General features: G+C 35.5%; 1 protein-coding gene across 1 annotated transcript in view; it reads right to left on the bottom strand.

Annotated features, from left to right (window-relative positions):
* The window catches only part of DNAH14 (dynein axonemal heavy chain 14), a 210,655-nt gene that overhangs the window by 81,843 nt on the left and 109,570 nt on the right, over positions 1–19,242 (bottom strand). Inside the window, exons 39-46 of the mRNA XM_039341573.1 lie at positions 17,935–18,055; positions 15,216–15,445; positions 13,970–14,086; positions 13,215–13,367; positions 7,018–7,147; positions 6,398–6,477; positions 4,925–5,100; positions 1,968–2,096 (exon numbers count right to left, since the gene is read on the bottom strand). Of these exons, the coding sequence (XP_039197507.1) occupies positions 1,968–2,096; positions 4,925–5,100; positions 6,398–6,477; positions 7,018–7,147; positions 13,215–13,367; positions 13,970–14,086; positions 15,216–15,445; positions 17,935–18,055 (1,136 nt within the window). The remainder of the gene's footprint in view (positions 1–1,967; positions 2,097–4,924; positions 5,101–6,397; positions 6,478–7,017; positions 7,148–13,214; positions 13,368–13,969; positions 14,087–15,215; positions 15,446–17,934; positions 18,056–19,242) is intronic.

Raw genomic sequence — 19,242 nt, 5'->3', positions numbered from 1 at the left:
TGACTGTATAATTAAAAACCTGAATTGAAAGATCAAAATAGTAAGTAAAAAGTCTGCAATTCAGATGTGAACACAAGAAATTAATTTAATTAATTTACTTAAAACTCTGATATACTTTAACACTTTAGAAGATAAGCTTAAGATTCAAAAGGATCTTGACAGACTTGAGCACTGAGTCAATCCTATCCAACAAGATGCAGTTTAATAGTGAGAAAAGTAAAGTCCTGCACTAAGGCAGTAAAAACCAAATGCATAGGTACAGAATAGACTCAACAGTAGTAATTGTGAGAGGGATCTCGGTGTCCTAGTGGACCTCCACTTAAGTATGGGTCAGCAGCGTGCTGCAGCTGTCAAAAGAGCCAATGCAGTCCTAGGCAGATGGACAGTGTCAAGACAACAAGAAATGATAGCATCACTTTACACCCTGCTGGTAAGACCACACTTGGAGTACTGCATCCAGCTCTGGTGACCAAAATACAAAAAAGATGTTGAGATCCTGGAAATGTGCTTAGAAAAGCAACACAGATGATAAAGAACCTTAACTTGTATGATGAATGGTTGAGGAAGCTAGGTATGTACAGCCTATAAGAGAGAAGCATGGGGGACATGATAACTGCCTTTCAGTACTTGAGGGGCTATCACAAAGAAGAAGGGATTGACTTGCTCTCTAAGGCACCAGAGGGCAGGAGAAGAAGACCAGAAGCTTGTTAAAGAGAAATCCAACCTACAAGTATGAAGGAATTCCATCAACTCCACGGGGCAAGTTCTGGGAATGACCAAGTCTGGCTTCCTTCATGGGGCTAAAATAACAAAAAGTAAGACCAGTCTTTCCAACTTCTCATTAAAATTGTCTCATGGAGTTGCCTGTCTCTCCTGCTCCGCATTGGGAAAGTGATGACTTTGGATGATTTTTCTTTAATTTCCCTGTGTGTTTCTTCCTTTTATAATATAGCTTTTCCATTTCTCCAGCAAAAGAAGAGCATCTTGAGCTGCTGGGAGAAATGTGATGAAGCTGGAAAGCAGGTCTGATTAGGAGCTCCTCTTGTGATTTGGAAAAGGCCTCAATGTGCATCTGACAAGGGGGGGCATAGGGTAGAGGTGCACTAAGCTCTCCAGCTCCACAGCATGCAATTTCAGAAATTGGAGTGGGAAATCTGGGGGGCAGGAAGGCACCTGCAGGCCACAACAGTCAGGGAGGCAGTCAGTTCTCCGCCGGACTGCAAGTGAAGGGTGCATGGCAAAGGTGCCCCAGTCTCTTCATGGCAGTGCAGTTGTTGAAATCTGGGTGATTCAGCACTCTAGCAAGTGGAGGGGCAGAACCGCATTCACTTGTGAGAGAGGTTGGGGTTCAGTGGGGAAGAGGAGAGGCATGCCAGTGTTTCTCCACCTGGCTGGACAAGGGCTCCAGCACTCAAGGCTGCACAGGAAATGAGTGTGGTGCCAAAGGAAAGTGAGCAATCAGTGAGGGGGTGGGAAGGAAAATCCCAAGCACTTGGGAGCCTAAGGAGTGGGAAGAGGAGCTTAGGAGTTCTCAGCTGGTGGTGGGGGGCTTTTGGTGGCTGTAGGCAATGGTCTTGTTCCTGCACTAGGCCTCCCATGGTCTTCATCACTCCTGAGATGCTCCATGAGCTCTTAGCAACCCGTGCATTTGATTAATGAATGCTTTGAGGACAGGAGAGATGGGGTTTGTTCATTTAATGAGTTCCAATTAACAAATTTCGGATTATGAATGTAATTGGCAGATTCCATTATATTCATAACTTGAGGATTACCTGTACTTTAAAAATGAATTTTAAAACCCTAATTTCTTTCCTAAGCCTATGTGACTAAGAATATAGATCACCTAACATGAGAATGAATTTCAATTATCCAGAATACTATATTTACATGACAAATTCTTAATGAAAAGACCTTAGTTTAACAAAAATCAGAAATAACAAAAGAAATATTACCCATATTAAACATACCTTCCATTCAAGGTGTTTAATATCATAAAATCCTCCCAACTCCACAAACTGACGGATGAACTCTAATGGTGGCTTGGATCCATATGCTTCTGCGATTGGAATGTTCAGATCATCAATAAACAGTAGTGCCTTGAAATAAGTATAATAAAAATCACAAATGACTATCACATCTGAAGTATATTAACAAAAATATTAGGAACTTAATTTCTATCTTGGCATTTTCATTTTTACATGTAATAAGTACAATCCATTATGCATATATATCAGGACTAGAAGGGGCCTCCAAGGCCTCTTCCAATTCTGTTATTCTATTTTACAGTATATATTGTTGTACTCAGTCACTGAAGAGGTGGCCTAGAAAATACCCCTAAATACCCACAGAATTAGTAATTGGCTCCAACAAAGAGTTTTTTTAATAAATTATCTGAATTAGGATTATTTGCATTTGATGGAACTACAGTAGTCTAGGCAAAAATCAAAGTTTGCGTGTGTTCTGTTTCATTTTCCACCACTGTTTCAGCACATCCATTTCTTGTTCATTTTTCCAAATGCAGCTTATAATACAGTATAATTGAGCAGATGCCTAGAAATATTGAAAAATATGCCCAATTGTGACCCATTTCCTTCTCTCTCATCCAAAAATTGTTTTTGGGTGGTGGAATGGGTGTTGTTCATTTTGTATAACTCTTTTCCTGTTTTCTTCCTCAGTTTCTTTCTGTGTAACACAGAGACAGACAATTTGTTCTAGGCTGGAGAACACAACTTGCTTCTTGTGAGCCAAAGATTTTTTGATGCTGTCAATAAAGGAGGATGTTTGAAACCTTTGGTACTTTTTTGTGACTTTCAGTGATTTTAAATGTAATTCTTGTTCGGCAACTATTTCATTTAGCAATTACAACAGTGGTGAAAAAGTAACTTTATGATGGAAAAGTAACTTTATGACCAATTCTCACATTTATGACTTTTGCTGGTTTATAAAGCAAAGGGAACTGAAGTAAGATCTTAAGCACAGTTGTGGTTTCAATTAGTGACTGCTTCACTTGTTGACTGAATTGCCAGTCCCAATTGTGATTGCTAAATGAAGACTATTAGTATAGGGATTTAAAAATCATTATAGAAGCACTACTACTCTCAGTGTACTCCCACTACAATTCCTACCAATGCAATACTCAAAACACAACTTTAAAATGATTCATCTCTAAAATACCTCAAACTTCCATTTATTCAATTATTTTTTAAAAAAGGATTTCATTAGTCAAAAAAGTCTATTTTGTTGCTGAATTTAAGCAGCATGATCTTAACGCATTTTGAGAATTGTTTTGCTGGGGGTTTTATCTGCTAAAAAATAATAGCTAGGTAGGTAGGTAGGTAGGTAGGTAGGTAAGGCAGGCAGGCAGGCAAGCAGATAGATAGATATAGAAAGAAAAAAAGAAAAAAAGAATCAATAGCAGTAGAATTAATTTGTTTTTTTCTCTAAAGTTTTAGTGGCTCCTATTCAGTAAGAGTAGTAATCATCAAGTTGAGTGAATGAGAATGCTCATCGTTAAAAGTACTCTTCAACATCTTCATCAACGATTTGGATGAAGGGATAGATGGGGAACTCATCAAATTTGCAGATGACACCAAGCTGGCAGGAATAGCCAACACTCCAGAAGACAGGCTTCAGATACAGAAGGATCTGGACAGACTTGAACACTGGGCACTAACTAACAAAATGAAATTCAATGGTGAAAAAAGCAAGGTTCTACATTTAGGCAAGAAAAACCAAATGCACAAGTACAGCATAGGTGGCCCCATGCTCAATAGTAGTAACTGTGAGAGGGACCTCGGAGTCCTAGTAGACAATCACTTAAATATGAGCCAGCAATGTGCTGCAGCTGCCAAAAAGGCCAACACAGTGCTAGGCTGCATTAACAGAGGGATAGAATCAAGATCACGTGAAGTATTAATACCACTCTTCAATGCCTTGGTAAGGCCACACTTGGAATACTGCATCCAGTTTTGGTCACCACGATTAAAAAAGATGTTGAGACTCTAGAAAGAGTACAGAGAAGAGCAACAAAGATGATTAGGGGACTGGAGGCTAAAACATATAAGGAACGGTTGCTAGAATTGGGTATGTCTAGTTTAACGAAGAGAAGGACAAGGGGGGACATGATAGCAGTATTCCAATATCTCAGGGGATGCCATAAAGAAGAGAGAATCAAGCTATTTTCCAAAGCACCTGAAGGCAGGACAAGAAGCAACGGGTGGAAACTAATCAAGGAGAGAAGCAACCTAGAACTAAGGAGAAACTTCCTGACAGTGAGAACAATTAATCAGTGGAACAGCCTGCCTCCAGAAGCAGTAAATGCTCCAACACTGGAAGTTTTTAAGAAGAGACTGGACAGCCATTTGTCCGAAATGGTGTAGGGTTTCCTGCCCGAGCAGGGGGTTGGACTAGATGACCTCCAAGGTCCCTTCCAACTTTACTACTATTACTATTACTAAAAGATCCTCTTTTTCCTATGCTCTATTCATGCTCAATTTTTAATACAAAGGAAAAGAAAAAAGTCACCCTTACTCCAGATCAACTGAATATTCACCAATGGTACTGAGAACTAGCTCTCAAAAAGTGCACTCTAGATCAGCACCCTTTTGAGCAATGAGCACCTAAAAATAGGATGTTCTTTAAAATAGCTTTAAAAGTTTCCTAAGATCATTAAATTTTGCAAGATCTCACCTGAAATTTTCTGAGATTTGGCAACTTTCTGAAATGTAAATTTTTGCTTTGTATTTTACTTTGGACCTCTAGAGGTCATGAATATCTGAGATTCTTGAAACCTTTAAAAGGTTAATATGTTCTATTTCTTGCATTAGACTAAGTGTGAATCAAATCGATTCTCTTTGAAATGAAGATTGAATAAACTGCTTGTTGTGTATGTGAGTTACAGATAAGCTTTCATTAAAATTCTTACTTGTTTAGATTGTGGAGCACCCATGACATCTTTACTTTTCAGTATTAATTTCTGCATGATCAAACTCTTCGTTTGGGCTGCAGTTGTATGGGCACCTAATTGTAATTTACAAATGATAGGCCCTGAAGTTGGTTCTTCTACATCAGAATCCTCTCTTACTGAGCTGAGAGCTGAAACTTTAACAAATTGAATTGTTAGAATTTTACATAATATTTAACTTTTTGGGGAGTTATATTTTTTCCATATTCCTAATTTACATATACATACATGTATATTCATACATTTTAAAAAATTATCAAGAAAAAATTAGCTGTAATATAATTTATAACTGTTACTATATAACAGCTGCAGTAAGATCAGAATCAAGTAGAAAAGAGGCATTTTGAGCCAGCAAAACCTTACCTGCGTTATTATTGCATTTAAGGCAATTTAAGTGCTACTGACCTGATTTTCCTGGTTAAAGTAGGTGTAATACTTTTGTTGATATAACTATATAGAATTCCTTGTTAGAGTACCTTTTGGATATTATTTTTTTCTAAAACCACAGAAGTAAAGCTAAAAACCATTTCAGGATGAGCTCAATTCTCAGTCGTGTTAAGACTGGTTTACACACAAGTATATGTATATGCAGTGCTTTTTTTGTAAAAAAAAAAAAAAAAAAAGGTGCCGGAACTCACACATCATACAACCCGCCTTGCCTACCCTACCAGGTTCCATCCAATAAAGGTGCCGAAACTCCGTTCTGGGCGTTCTATGACAAAAAAAAGCCCTGTATATATATATATTCAGAACAAATTTATTAAAGTTTGCATTCTGAAATGGTAGAAAGATTCAAATGGCAGTCACTTTCTCAACAAAGCTATAAAATAAGTTATTTTGAACAAAGCAAAATAATAGAATCAGTTAAAAATTCAATAAATAAATTTACTCTGTGCCAGTCATGAATCTACTTCAAAATTCTCAACTTTAAGAATAAGGCAGCTGTATCCTAAGGCAATATATCAATTTTTTAAAGGGCTTATAAGAAGGTTCAAAAGAATATGCCATAAATTGGTTTCCCCTACTGTATTGTTATTATTATTGTATTATGTTATTAGCCTTATTTACACCACTTAAAACCTTATGGAGTCAGTTTATAAATGTTATAAATTAATTGGTATATTAGGCTGGCAGTGAAAGATATCAATATGCTCTCTATATGTACCAAAGAAACCCAGATGCATATAGAGCAATGAAATAAAGTCAGAAGAATAAAATTCTTAGCTATTGTATGGAACCATTTTTTACTTTTAATTTTCTTTTAAATTTGTCCAATTTTAATCTCTTTAGTAGGTTCTTTTTTATTAAAGATGTGATTTCAGCATTTAGCGTTAGGTATTATTTGGACTTTAAGAACTTATTTCTTTAAAATTTAATATATCCTCATTCAAAACAAAATCTAACCCTAAAACATTTTTTTAATCAATGACATACGTAATACTTTGGTTGAAGAATGTGTTCTCCAAGAGCCACGAAACTGATCTGTTTTCAATGTACTGTAGTTCTTCATCAAGCTAGACAATAAAACATAAACACAGAATGAAGAAAACACAAATTAATAAAGTTTGCCAGTTCTGTCATAAAATCATCAAACAAAAATTTGGTTGAAATCATTACTTTCTAGTATTTTCCAGTATATTAAATTTGAATATATTATTACTTTACTATTGTTAATTTATTTATATAGATAAGTCTTCAACCTTAACAACTTTATTCAAAGAAAATACACTGTGCCACATCAGACAGGCACGACCAACTGTGATTTAGCTTTAGAGAAACCCAGTGACTCTTCCCCCTGAGTGGAAAAGTCATATATCAGAACAGGAGAAAAAAAAATCCTGGAGACTGGAGATGTAGATATAAAGGTTTCAAAACTCTTCCAGCCCTCTGCCATGACCCCAAACCAGACTCTATTAAAAAATGACACTGGGAAGAAAAGAGATATTCTCACTTTTGTTTTACTACTAATATACTAGTCAGGTATTGATGAAATACCTAGGATCAATATATTCAAGAAAGAGCTTGAATTACCCTCTAAGTTTATTAGCAGTTACCTTGTTATTTTAGTTTGGTTGTAGTAAAAGACTTCTCCTAATATTGTTTTTTTCCTTATATTTAGGCCATCTTTCTGAAGTCTTCCAAGCATATTATCTATCATAGTGGTCTTTCCACTACCAGGGTCTCCTAAAAATTATAGAACAGACTATCAGGCTTCTATCGTTATAATGAAGGAGGTGAAGAAATTAAAAAAATTGTAATTCCAATTAATAAAAACATTCAGCTAGATTTGTAATTAATTTGTAATTAAGAAAATAAATTTCAAACAAAAAAAACACCAAAATTATTTTAACTGAAAACTATTCTAACAAGAATTACTAAGGGGACAATAATACTGTACACACTATAATTTTATTATGTATTTTGTGCATTTATTGTGCAATACAAGCTGTCGGTGTTTGAGCCATATTCCATCATTTATCTTGGATGAGATAGAAATTTCCCTTTCAAGGTTGATATGCAGTTTGAGGATTTTCCTGGACTTGAAGCTCCTGGTTGAAGAGCATATTCAGCTGGATTAGAAAAGATTGTGTACCATCTGGTGCACCAGTTGAGCCCTTTTCTAGATTGGAGGCCTTCAGACAGTCACTGATGCCGTAGTCACCTCACGGTTTGACTACTGCAATACACTCTACATTGGGCTGCCCTTAAAGATCACCTGAAAACTTCAATTAGTCCAACACGTGGAGTCACAAGCAGTAACGGGCATTCTTCATTATAATCATGTAGAGCCTGTGCTTCGTGAACTTCACTGGTTTGCTTCACTGGGTGCAATTCAATTTTGCTGGTTATTACTTACGAAGCCCTACTTGGCCTAGTTGTTTGAGGGACAGCTTGTCTCTCATAGCATCTGCCTGGCCAATCTGAGCCTGCAGGATTGGCACATTCCAAATTCCTTTGATTAAACAATGCCATCTATCAGGACCCCAGAAATGCATGTTGTATGTAGCAGTGTCTGCCTTATGGAATGAGATTCTCTCAAAATCTGGATGGACTCCACTCTGTTGTTGTTTAGAAGGTCTATGAAGATCAGCCACCATTCATCAAGTCTTTAGCAAGGGAGAATGAGACCCTTCATTTCATTGTGTTTGCCATGTTTTATCTTTAGCTTTTATTGATTTAATTGTATTTTTTTATTGTTGTAAACTGCCCAGAGTCACTGAGAACCGTGTGGCATACAAATTTAATAAATTATGATGATGATGATGGTTTATTGCACAGTCAACTAGATAGACTGGACTTAGATTTTTTTGTATCCACCTATTGAATCCTATCCCAAGGGATAGGCAGATATTCTTTTTTTTATTATTAAAAGTTTTACAAATTCAATACATTATAATCCAAACCCCTCCCACCCCTTCCCCCCTTCCCCCACTTCCCAGAGCTGATTAAAAAATAAACAAACATAATCTAACTAACATAACCTGACTATACTATCAATCAAATCCATAACACACTTTAACTCCTTTTCAAAACAAGTATTAACAAATTAAAAACAATAATAATAATATAATTAAAACATAATACTAAAAATAATATAAATTCAACTATATTGAACTATTAAAAATAATCTAAAATCTACTCATAAGCAAGATAATACTTTTCAGTCTCATATTTCTTTTGAATATAATCAATCCATCTTCTCCAAACCGAAATATATTTTTCTTGTGAATGGTCCTTCAAATAGGCGGAGATTTTCGCCATTTCTGCTAAATTAGACACCTTAACTATCCATTCTTCCATAGTAGGCAAAGAGTTTTTCTTCCAATATTGACCCACAAGTAATCTTGCAGCTGTTATAAGATTCAGCATCAAATCAATTTCTTTGACATCAAAATCTACAATAATACCCAGCAAAAATAATTGCGGAGTAAACTTTATCTTTCTCTTAAAAATCTTTTGAATATTCCACCAAATCTTAATCCAAAAAGCTTTTATATCTCTACAAGTCCACCAAATATGAAAATATGTTGCGTCTAAGCTTCCACATCTCCAACATTTGGGCTGTAAATTAGGATACACGCAAGACAACTTTTGGGGATCCAAATGCCATCTATAAAACATTTTATAAAAATTTTCTCTTAAATTTTGCGCTTGAGTAAATTTTACATTTCTAACCCAAATTGTCTCCCATGTATCCAATAAAATCGGCTCTTGAATATTTTGAGCCCATTTAACCATACAGTCTTTAACTAACTCCGTTTCAGAATCCAATTCTATTAAAACATTATAAATTCTCTTTATATGAGCTCGAGTTTGGTCTTTAATCTGTTTTACCAAATTCACATCCTCTAAAGTAATACCAACCTTTTGATCTATACTCCACCTCACTAACAATTGATTATACTGAAACCAAGAGTGTACAATATTTTCTTGCTTCAACTCAGCTAGAGATTTTAATTGCCAGTCCTTCCCTTCCAAACTAAGTAATTCCTTATAGGAAATCCTATCCAAATTCACTCCTCTAGATACCCCCTCTACAACGTGTCCAGGTATCCCCCAAATTGGAATTTTATAATTTAACCTATAATAATATTTCTTCCAGACACGTAATAAAGCATTTCTTAAAATATGAGATTTAAAAACCTGATCCACCTTTTTGTCATAAATTAAATATGCATGCCATCCATATAATAAATCCCATCCCTCAAGAAAAAGAATATTTTTATTTGTTAAGTTAAGCCAATCACTAATCAATGTTAAAGCCACTGCATCATAATACAATTTTAGATTAGGCGCCTTGAGTCCTCCTCTCTCCCGTGCATCTTGTATAATCTTAAACTTAACTCTTGGTTTTTTCCCTGCCCAAATAAACTTGTTAATCCCCTTCTGGGATAGGCAGATATTCTTATAGTATTAAAGATTAACTGATGTAAAAGGGATGTTTTAGCTCCACCTTTCAAAATCGGTTTATTTTCATTCAGATCCAATACATCATATTCCTTAGCAAATAACATACTTATAATCTTTTATCTCTTTAATTTAATTCATATACTTTATCATTTATTCTTCTTCTATCTAAAGTTCTTACACCTATCACCTGCCATGTTTGTCCTAAAATACAGTGTAGGTCTATAGATGTTAATTTCCACCATTTATTTAGGCTTTGGTCAGTCAAGTTTTTTTTACATAATACTTGTTGGTAAAATAGAAAAGATATAAACAATAAGGAGACAATTGATTACTTCTGGCAACTTTTGATCAGTATGCCATGCAGACAACCATAATTTTACTTCAAGCATGCTCATATTATTCTATAAAGTTTACTTAATCTAGAAACTATCTTAACAGAATAATAGAGTAACAGAGTTGGAAGGGACTTTGGAGGTCTTCTAGTCCAACCCCATCCTCAAACCAATTTATTGTTATACTCAGCCTATCATCTTGAGGATTATGCAGATACACTGAAGGCCTAGAAAAAGCAAAATGGCATAATCTTCCAATCATCTAAATATGATGAAGGATCAGTACAAAGGATCTTTTTAAAAAAAGTGAAAAAAATTTTCACTTATGAAAAGTGAAATGTAAGATATGACTAAGCTTAACACAGGGAACTATGTACCTAATATAAGGACTTTCTGGCATATTATAAAATAGTACAATTTATAATCTGAGGGAGATTGCATAGTATTATTTCTCATGTAATTTGGAAAGAACAATACGTGGCAGTATTTAAAAACAGGTCATTCAATGAATACATGGCAGTATTTAAAAGCAGGTCATTCAATGAAGATGACAAGGGTTAAACATTCTCTGTTGATATTTAATGTTTAACCTTTGTCATCTTCATTGAAAGAAAAACAAATCTAAAGAGACTGAAAAGGGGAGAAACAAATAGTAGTGTTTTGATACTTCCTGAAGTATTTAAGTATTTTTGCCCCAAAGATTGAGTAAAGTAGATATTGGAAGACTGCAGCTGCCCAAAAAAAGCCAACACAGTGCTAGGCTGTATTAACAGAGGGATAGAATCAAGATCACGTGAAGTATCAATACCACTTTACAATGCCTTGGTAAGGCCACACTTCGAATACTGCATCCAGTTTTGGTCACCATGATGTAAAAAAGATGTTGAGACTCTAGAAAGAGTACAGAGAAGAGCAACAAAGATGATTAGGGGACTGGAGGCTAAAACACATAAGGAACGGTTGCTGGAATTGGGTATGTCTAGTTTAACGAAGAGAAGGATGAGGGGGGACATGATAGCAGTGTTCCAATATCTCAGGGGCTGCCACAAAGAAGAGGGAGTCAAGCTATTTTCCAAAGCACCTGAAGGCAGGACTAGAAGCAATGGATGGAAACTAACCAAAGAGAGAAGCAACCTAGAACTAAGGAGAAACTTCCTGACAGTGAGAACAATTAACCAGTGGAACAACCTGCCTCCAGAAGAGGTGAATGTTCCAACACTGGAAGTTTTTAAGAAGAGACTGGACAGCCATTTGTCTGAAATGGTATAGGGTTTCCTGCCTGAGCATCTCCAAGGTCTCTTCCAACTCTGTTGTTGTTGTTGTTGTTGTTATAAAATCCCTATCTTTGTGTGAAAATCATAATTGTTCCCATTTCATAAGAACTTTCTCCATAATGTATCAATCTGCTTAAAATAACTTACCATCATAGAAACTTTAACAATATATATCAATCTTGAAGCAACATTAGTTTTAACACTATTTATTTTTTCTCATAAATTCATGTTGATCTCACTTTCGGTACACCCTGTATATTTTGCATCTTTTAAAACAGGAAGAAAGTTCCAGCCAAGATATTAAAGAGGGTAGTAATAATATTCTAATTGTGCCTGTAATGTTTTTTATTAATCATTTAAATTTCATGAAGCACAAGAAGTCATAAAGTAAGTACAGTGGCATAAGAAAAAGTCAAGAAAGTTAAAATATAAAGAATGGTTGCTGGAATTGGATATGTCTAGTTTAATGAAGAGAAGAACTAGGGGGGACATGATAGCAGTGTTCCAATATCTCAGGGGCTGCCACAAAGAAGAGGGAGTCAAGCTATTTTCCAAAGCACCTGAAGGCAGGACTAGAAGCAATGGATGGAAACTAACCAAAGAGAGAAGCAACCTAGAACTAAGGAGAAACTTCCTGACAGTTAGAACAACTAACCAGTGGAACAACCTGCCTCCAGAAGAGGTGAATGCTCCAACACTGGAAGTTTTTAAGAAGAAACTGGACAGCCATTTGTCTGAAATGGTATAGGGTTTCCTGCCTGAGCAGGGGGTTGGACTAGATGACCTCCAAGATCCCTTCCAACTTTATCATCATCATCATTATTATTATTACTACTACTAATACTAGGGACATGCTACTACAGGCCCATAAGTATGCAAATTGATCCAACAACTTGTTGCGTTATTAGTTTGCTCATTGTGGCAAGTAAATTTTATGCAAGGTACTTTCTAATTAAATAAAGTTGTACAATATTAAAAGTCATAATCAGAATAATTCAAGTGTTCTAAAATAATGAAATGATATTTTAAAACAAATAATTAAACTGTTAAAAACTAAAGCTAATAATTAAAGCTAATAATTAAAATTATTATTATCAGTCATATTTCAAACTAGGCTAGATATTGGTTCAACCTGTGTTGATGTTTTCATAATACATTGTCCACTATATTTAAAGAAATAATTCTATCTTCCTAAATCATCTATATAACCTGATAACTAAGAATGATAAGAATTATATAACAATTCTCTTGACAATATCAATAGGCCCAAGAAGAGCAATTCAAGCCCCTGTCTTACTGGGAGGAGGAAAGTTTCCCAAGATATCTAGAAGGTATAAATATAGCTTGTAAATAAATGGAATTTAAATTTACTAGATTAAATGCTTCATAACTGTGTTATATGCTTTACAACACTTGGACTGCATAGGTAAGATCTGTCAGAGAAATTAGCTAGGGGTTTGTTTGTTTTTTGGCAACCTTTCCATGTGTTGAAAATAGCAATTACATTCCAACTATTCTCAGATAATTCAAAATACTATGTTTTACAGTTCTTAGATTTGTTTAAAACTTTCAGTAATTTTTATGGGCATTTTAACTTACCTGCACAAGAGTTTTATAGTTATCTTTATGACTGGGCTTTTAAATAATACAATGAAAATATTATATAAGAGTAATCCTACAGTTAAATGCAAGAAAGAGTCTATTTTGTTTTTCAATATTTAAATAGGATCTTACCTATAATCAGTACTGGATGTTTTGACAATAAAAGAAGACTTGCTAGGAAACTGTGACGAATTGTATCAATATTGGGAATAAATGCAGAGGCCTCCATTTTCTTTTCTTGATTTTCTAACATGTTATTATCAGAATCAGAAAGATCTGATGTCTCTGAAGTTTAAAAGATTACAATAATTATTTTAAAATATCAAAAATTCTTAAAATAGTATAAATCACGAATAGACAAGAAAATAGATAAATAGATGAGGGATATAACAACTGTCTTTTATATTGCCTTTTAATCTTCAAGCCACTGAACAGGCGGGAGAAATGATAACAATACATATAAATACAAGTGGATTGATAAATTATATAAATCCTGGTAAAAATTCACTGATTAGAATTAGGTGATATTGAGTTTTTGTGAGGAACCTATGTTTGTTGAAGTGATAATGGCTGTCTGTGAATGGAAAAGACATGTATCACAGAGGTGATGACAATGATATTTTCAGCTCTTAGTGGCTCAAAATTTACTTATATGAGTAGGAATCTATTCTTAATCATACAGTATTATGTTTTAATTTCTATAGTTAGGCTTCAGCATCTAGCACTGAATTTATCTCTGAATATATTAGTATTGTTCTCCTCCCAAACACTGAGTGCCTCACTTCATCTCTCAGAAATATGTGTGTTTCTGAACTCTAAACTTATTAAATGTTTTCCAGGACTTTCAAAATAATTTAATAACATAAAGCAACTATAACTATACTCACCTTTCTGGATAAGGAATTGCGTGCTAGGAACTAAATGTCCCCATGGTTCAAATTCTCCTGTTTGTAAATCCACAAAATAATCAAAAACAGTTTTATCTCCAGATGGCAGCTGAATATCTGAAAGTTCAAAAAGCGAAAGATGGGTGTTATTACATAAATAGTGTAAAATTAATGGGTGAATAGTGCATATTTTCTATAAAGTGTATAGCAGATATGTTTCTGTCATATAACCCCACCCTACTCACTCCCTGCACTGGCTTGAATGTATGTAGATTAAAAGCACGGGGAATGGGATCAAATAAACCTCGATCTTAGATCCTGCTAAGTAGCTGTACTTATGTCTAAGCAAGCTCAAACACAGCTCCCCTTCAGATTGTTGGAGGTGAAACATTCACTGTGCGCATGTGAACATTCCTGAGAGCAGGAGCCTGACCTGAGCAAACAAAACTATTTAGAACACAATATAATTATTATAGAGTTACAACAAAAAGGAGATTATATTTAGGGAATATGTGACTGTGCTAGGCAAAGCTTAATATCTAGCTTGCTATAGTCTAGCAGGAGAAGAATATAAGAGCATGTCTGTTATGCCTATGTGCCTGGGAAGAAAGGCAAAAGGGAATGTGCTCAAATTAGCATTCATTTAGGCAAAAAGCATATAAAGAAAAGACACAACAGTAAACTCACAACTCTACAAGTATGCTTCAAAATTTTTCTTTTTTAAAAAAATCGAAATACATTTATATTAATGGTTCTGTTGCTAATTGGTAGATTTGTCATGTGTGTATTCATAATTGCAATAATGCTAATTTAACTAAATTTGTCTATGCTGACAAGCAGCAACTTCCAAGGCTTTTCCCCTTCTTTATTAATATCTTTGTATAAAAAGAAATTGAATCCCAGGTCCTCTTACATGAAACATCTGACTTTTCCAATGTTCTGCATGTCTTCTGTTTCTAAGCTAGTTTATTCAATTGGAATCTCTTCTATATTCAAAATCTATAGTCATATAGATGCTACTTACATATGTACATATACATGAAAATATAGATAAGTTGATATATTTGTCAACTTCATTATTTTGGAAACCAAACTATATACTTCAGCTTCACTGAAATATAAAATTATATCTTTGGCCCTTTCTTGTTCCATTAATTTGTTACTTAATGTAAATATTTATTCAATTAATGCAACTGGAATATATACAATAACTATATTGTGAAAGCAGTAAAAATTTAGAACTTACTAGTAGGTGGTTTTTTTTCAAATAATTCACGAACAAGGTAATTGAAGTCACATGTTACATGTGCAAGCTCATCTTGGCTAGTGTTTATATCAATGAGAGTTTCACCTTCATGTTCTTCCTCTCGTTTTAAAATTCCTCCAACAGCCCAAGTAAATGCAAATATGAAAATTTTCCCCAATAATATGAGCATTTTATTAGGCTCCTTTTCCCAAAACCATATCTGACCATCCCTGAAATTAATGAATAAAGAAGTTATCTTAATACAACTTTGTTACTAAACCTCAAAAGGATACTGTATTTATACTTTTGCAAGTTAATTTTTAAGATCCTGAATATTTTATTATTTATGAATAACTGGCTTTTTACATAGGTATTTGATGAGGAAGAATGAGATCTGATTTTATTGTAATCTGTTTGATTGTTATGAGCTACTCACAGTTATTGAGAGCCAAATGGCATATAAGTTTAATAAATCATTGACAAAATCACCATTGAACACATTAACAAAATCATCATCAAATCTCAAAAAGGAACACTATTTATCCTTTTGCAAGTTATACGTCTTAGACTTAAAGTATAAGATTGGCTTGCTATCTTATATAGTTTGCCAATTTTATCATAATTTGTTAGATTGTTATGAGCTACCCATAGTCATTGAGAGTCAGATGGCATACAAATTTAATAAATTATTGTTAGTGTTATTATTATTCGGTCTGATATGATAGTTTAGTATTTTATCATGGTTTTAATGAACTAGTTGGGTTAGTTAACTGCAGGAAATGAGCAGAGTAGCATTATGTTTTTAAAAAAACAATAAAACTTGAATGGGTGCAAAAAAAAGGAAAAATCTCAAATGATTAAGAATAGGATTTAGAGTTTTTAGCTTGCTGAGGAGGCAGGTAAGCCAAAAGATAATAGGATCTAGAAAATCATACATGGAATGATGTACCCCTCTTTCATTGTATAAGAATATTGTGTTAGCCATTAAAACTAGATGCAGAAAGATTTAAAACATTGGCCAACACATTGGTCAATTATTTAGATCAGGGTTTTTCAACCGGTGGTACACGAACCACCTGTGATACATTGGCATGTGGCAGGTGGTACGTGGCCCTGCCCAGCCCAGCCCAGGGTAGCGGGGAAGGGAACGAGCCAAAGCAGCGCAGCGCAGGACTTGCCTTGAAAGAATCCTTGAGAGTTGCAGGGCTGCTGGGGTGAGGCAAAGGCCCCAGGATCAGCACTTCCGGCACATCCGGAAGAGAAAGGAGGAGGAGGGCGGAGACAGGAGAGGCTATAAAAGAAGGCAGTTTGGGCAGGAGAGGGAGAGAAAAAAAGATGCAGCCTTGGGAAGAGGAAGAAGAGTCAGCTGGAGCTGCACCGAAGGTAAAAGAAGGAGGTGGAGGGGCAAGAGAGGACAAAAAACAGGCCAGGTTTGCAGCAACAAACAGGTAAGAAATGCAGCTGGGGAAAGGTCGCAGCATGAGAGTCCTTCCTTCCTTCCCTCCCTCTCATTGTCCCTTCCTTCCTTCCTTCCTTCCTTCCTTCCTTCCTTCCTTCCTTCCTTCCTTCCTTCCTTCCTTCCTTCTCCCTTCCTTCCCTCGCCCCTTCTGTGCCCAAGAAGGGATAAGGAGAGGGGGACAGGCTGCCAGCATGGCTGGTGGCCGTGCTGCTGATGGCCATGGCTTGAAAGGCCACTGTAAATTGCTGGACAAGAGCTGCACAGCATTAAGAGCAGAGTGACGGGAAAATATTTGTAATAAGGGAGGGAAAAAACAGGCATCCCCTGAAGGAGACCAGCAAATGGCCCTTGCCCTTTTCACACACCTGTAGACTCCGGGGGAGGGGACACTGCGAGCGGCATGAGAGTCCACGTTACCTATGGTTTGCTGCCCAGACCCCCGCCTGGTTTTGGCAGGCAGCAGCACATTCTCCTCACTGCGCAGAATGGCCAGGCAAGGCGAACCGGTGACATGCTGAACCTGCCTGTGCGTGCGCAGAGACGAATGCATGTATGTCAGCCTCTGTGTGTGCATAGGCAGGTTCATCATGTTGCCGGTTTGCCTCGCCTGGCCACTCCACATGGTGAGAATCCGCCGCTGCGCTCTCCTCTGCCTCAGCTGCTGCACGCACACAGGCAGGTTCAGGAAGTGAGAGAAGAGATGATATTAAAGGGGGTGGGGGAAGAGATGATATTAAAGGGGGTGGGGGAAGAGGTGATATTAAAGGGGTGGGGGAAGAGAGGATATTAAAGGGAGTGGGGGAAGAGAGGATATTAAAGGGGGTGGGGGAAGAGAGGATATTAAAGGGGAGTGAGGACTTCCTGTACTTTATCACTTTTTTCCAGGGGGGGTGTTTGGTCATCAAGTTTTTGACACCTCGCTAGGTGACTGGTGGTACTTGAATATTGCCATATTCTAAAAGTAGGACAATCAGTGAAAAGGTTGAAAAGCCCTGATTTAGATAGTTGAAAAGGAAACTGAGCACATTCATGGAGGATCAGTGACTCCTAGTTTTGATGACTGATTACTATCTTCTAAATCATGGGCAGCATTCCATAAACATCAGATGCTAGATAGCAAATGTGGAAGAGAACCCATATTTGCAAGCTTCCTGAATGCATGTAGCTGACCACTATTATACAGTATGCTGAATTAGAAGAGCCATTAACCTACTTCAACAGGAATATGAATAAGTGGCTATATTCTCATAATTCACTTACCTTTTCTTCATTATTGATGGGACTGTTCCACTAAGTGAACTGAATTCATGTAAAAATTGTGAAGAATCCTTCTGGTTTATCGTTGAAAAACTCACTGTGCTGCTTTGTCGTCTTTTCTTATCTTTAATATAATGTTAGTTATTATATACTTGACTCTTTCAAGAAATAGTTGAATACATTCTACAATTCAGTTATACTTTCCTATGTAATTGATTTTGATTACAGTGAATATATTTTACTTTGATTCTAATCTACTTCAAAAAGTAATAATTGAGAAACATCAAAACATCACTGATAATTTAGAAATTGTCATGAATTGTAAATACATCTTCAGTATATTGTTTCAATATTATCTATATGCACTTTATATATATATTACTGTATGGGAATAGTATATGATTTTCCTAATATATCAGGGTTAATTCAATTGCATTAGACAATGCAATTTGCTTATATAGGGTAGATTACACTAACCGTTTAGTTAAATACTCCCTAACATATGATTATTTTTTCCTATTTTTGGCACAATACATTTTGCATTAGATATTAAATAAACATGTAGCGTAAAACATATAGGAGGATTATTCAGCTCAAAGCAGTTAGATATCTTGAATAGATATTGATTGATTCTACCTGCTGAATAATAATAAAATATGTAACATTTCCTGCTTTTTGCTGGAAATCCTGTAGAATCCCATCTCCAAGTTATTTTAACCAAAGTAAAAATGCATAATTGTGAGCAAATTATTGCAAATAGAATTATATTTAAAACTTTCTGGGCCTGTTTCGCAAGGGGTGGGAAACTAATATTTTTGCAACATATATATCAGTATTCAAATAGGAGTGACAATATGTATATATGTGTTTGTGCCCTTTTTTAAAGCACTTTTAAAATGTCTTGTTTGTTTTGTTTTTGTAAAACAAAATTTGGAACTTTTGTATTTTAACTTTTTTGAATAAAATAAAATTTTTAATGTTAAGTTACATTAGTTACATAGAGAAGAAGTGATAGAGGGAATTGAAATTGCCGGAACCTTGGGTGAAAGTGACCATGTCATAATGGAATTTAACATAATGCAAACACTAGCAATAGAAAACAATCCAACCAATGTCTTAAACTTCAAAAGAGCTGACTTTAACAAACTCAGAGAGAACCTAGGAAAGATCCCATGGATGAAAATCCTAAAGGGGAAAACAACCCAAGAAGTGTGGGGAACCCTGAAAAATGTGATCACAAAAGCCCATATCAGGACAATATCACTGAGAAAGAAAACCAAGAAATCTAAAAAGAAACCAGCATGGCTGCAC

The sequence above is a fragment of the Crotalus tigris genome, unplaced genomic scaffold, assembly GCF_016545835.1.
Source record: "Crotalus tigris isolate CLP2741 ecotype Arizona unplaced genomic scaffold, ASM1654583v1 scf7180000017771.5222438, whole genome shotgun sequence".
In the NCBI taxonomy this organism is placed as follows: domain Eukaryota; kingdom Metazoa; phylum Chordata; class Lepidosauria; order Squamata; family Viperidae; genus Crotalus; species Crotalus tigris.
Note: the sequence above shows the minus strand (reverse complement) of the source record. Positions and strands in the feature narration are given on the sequence as shown.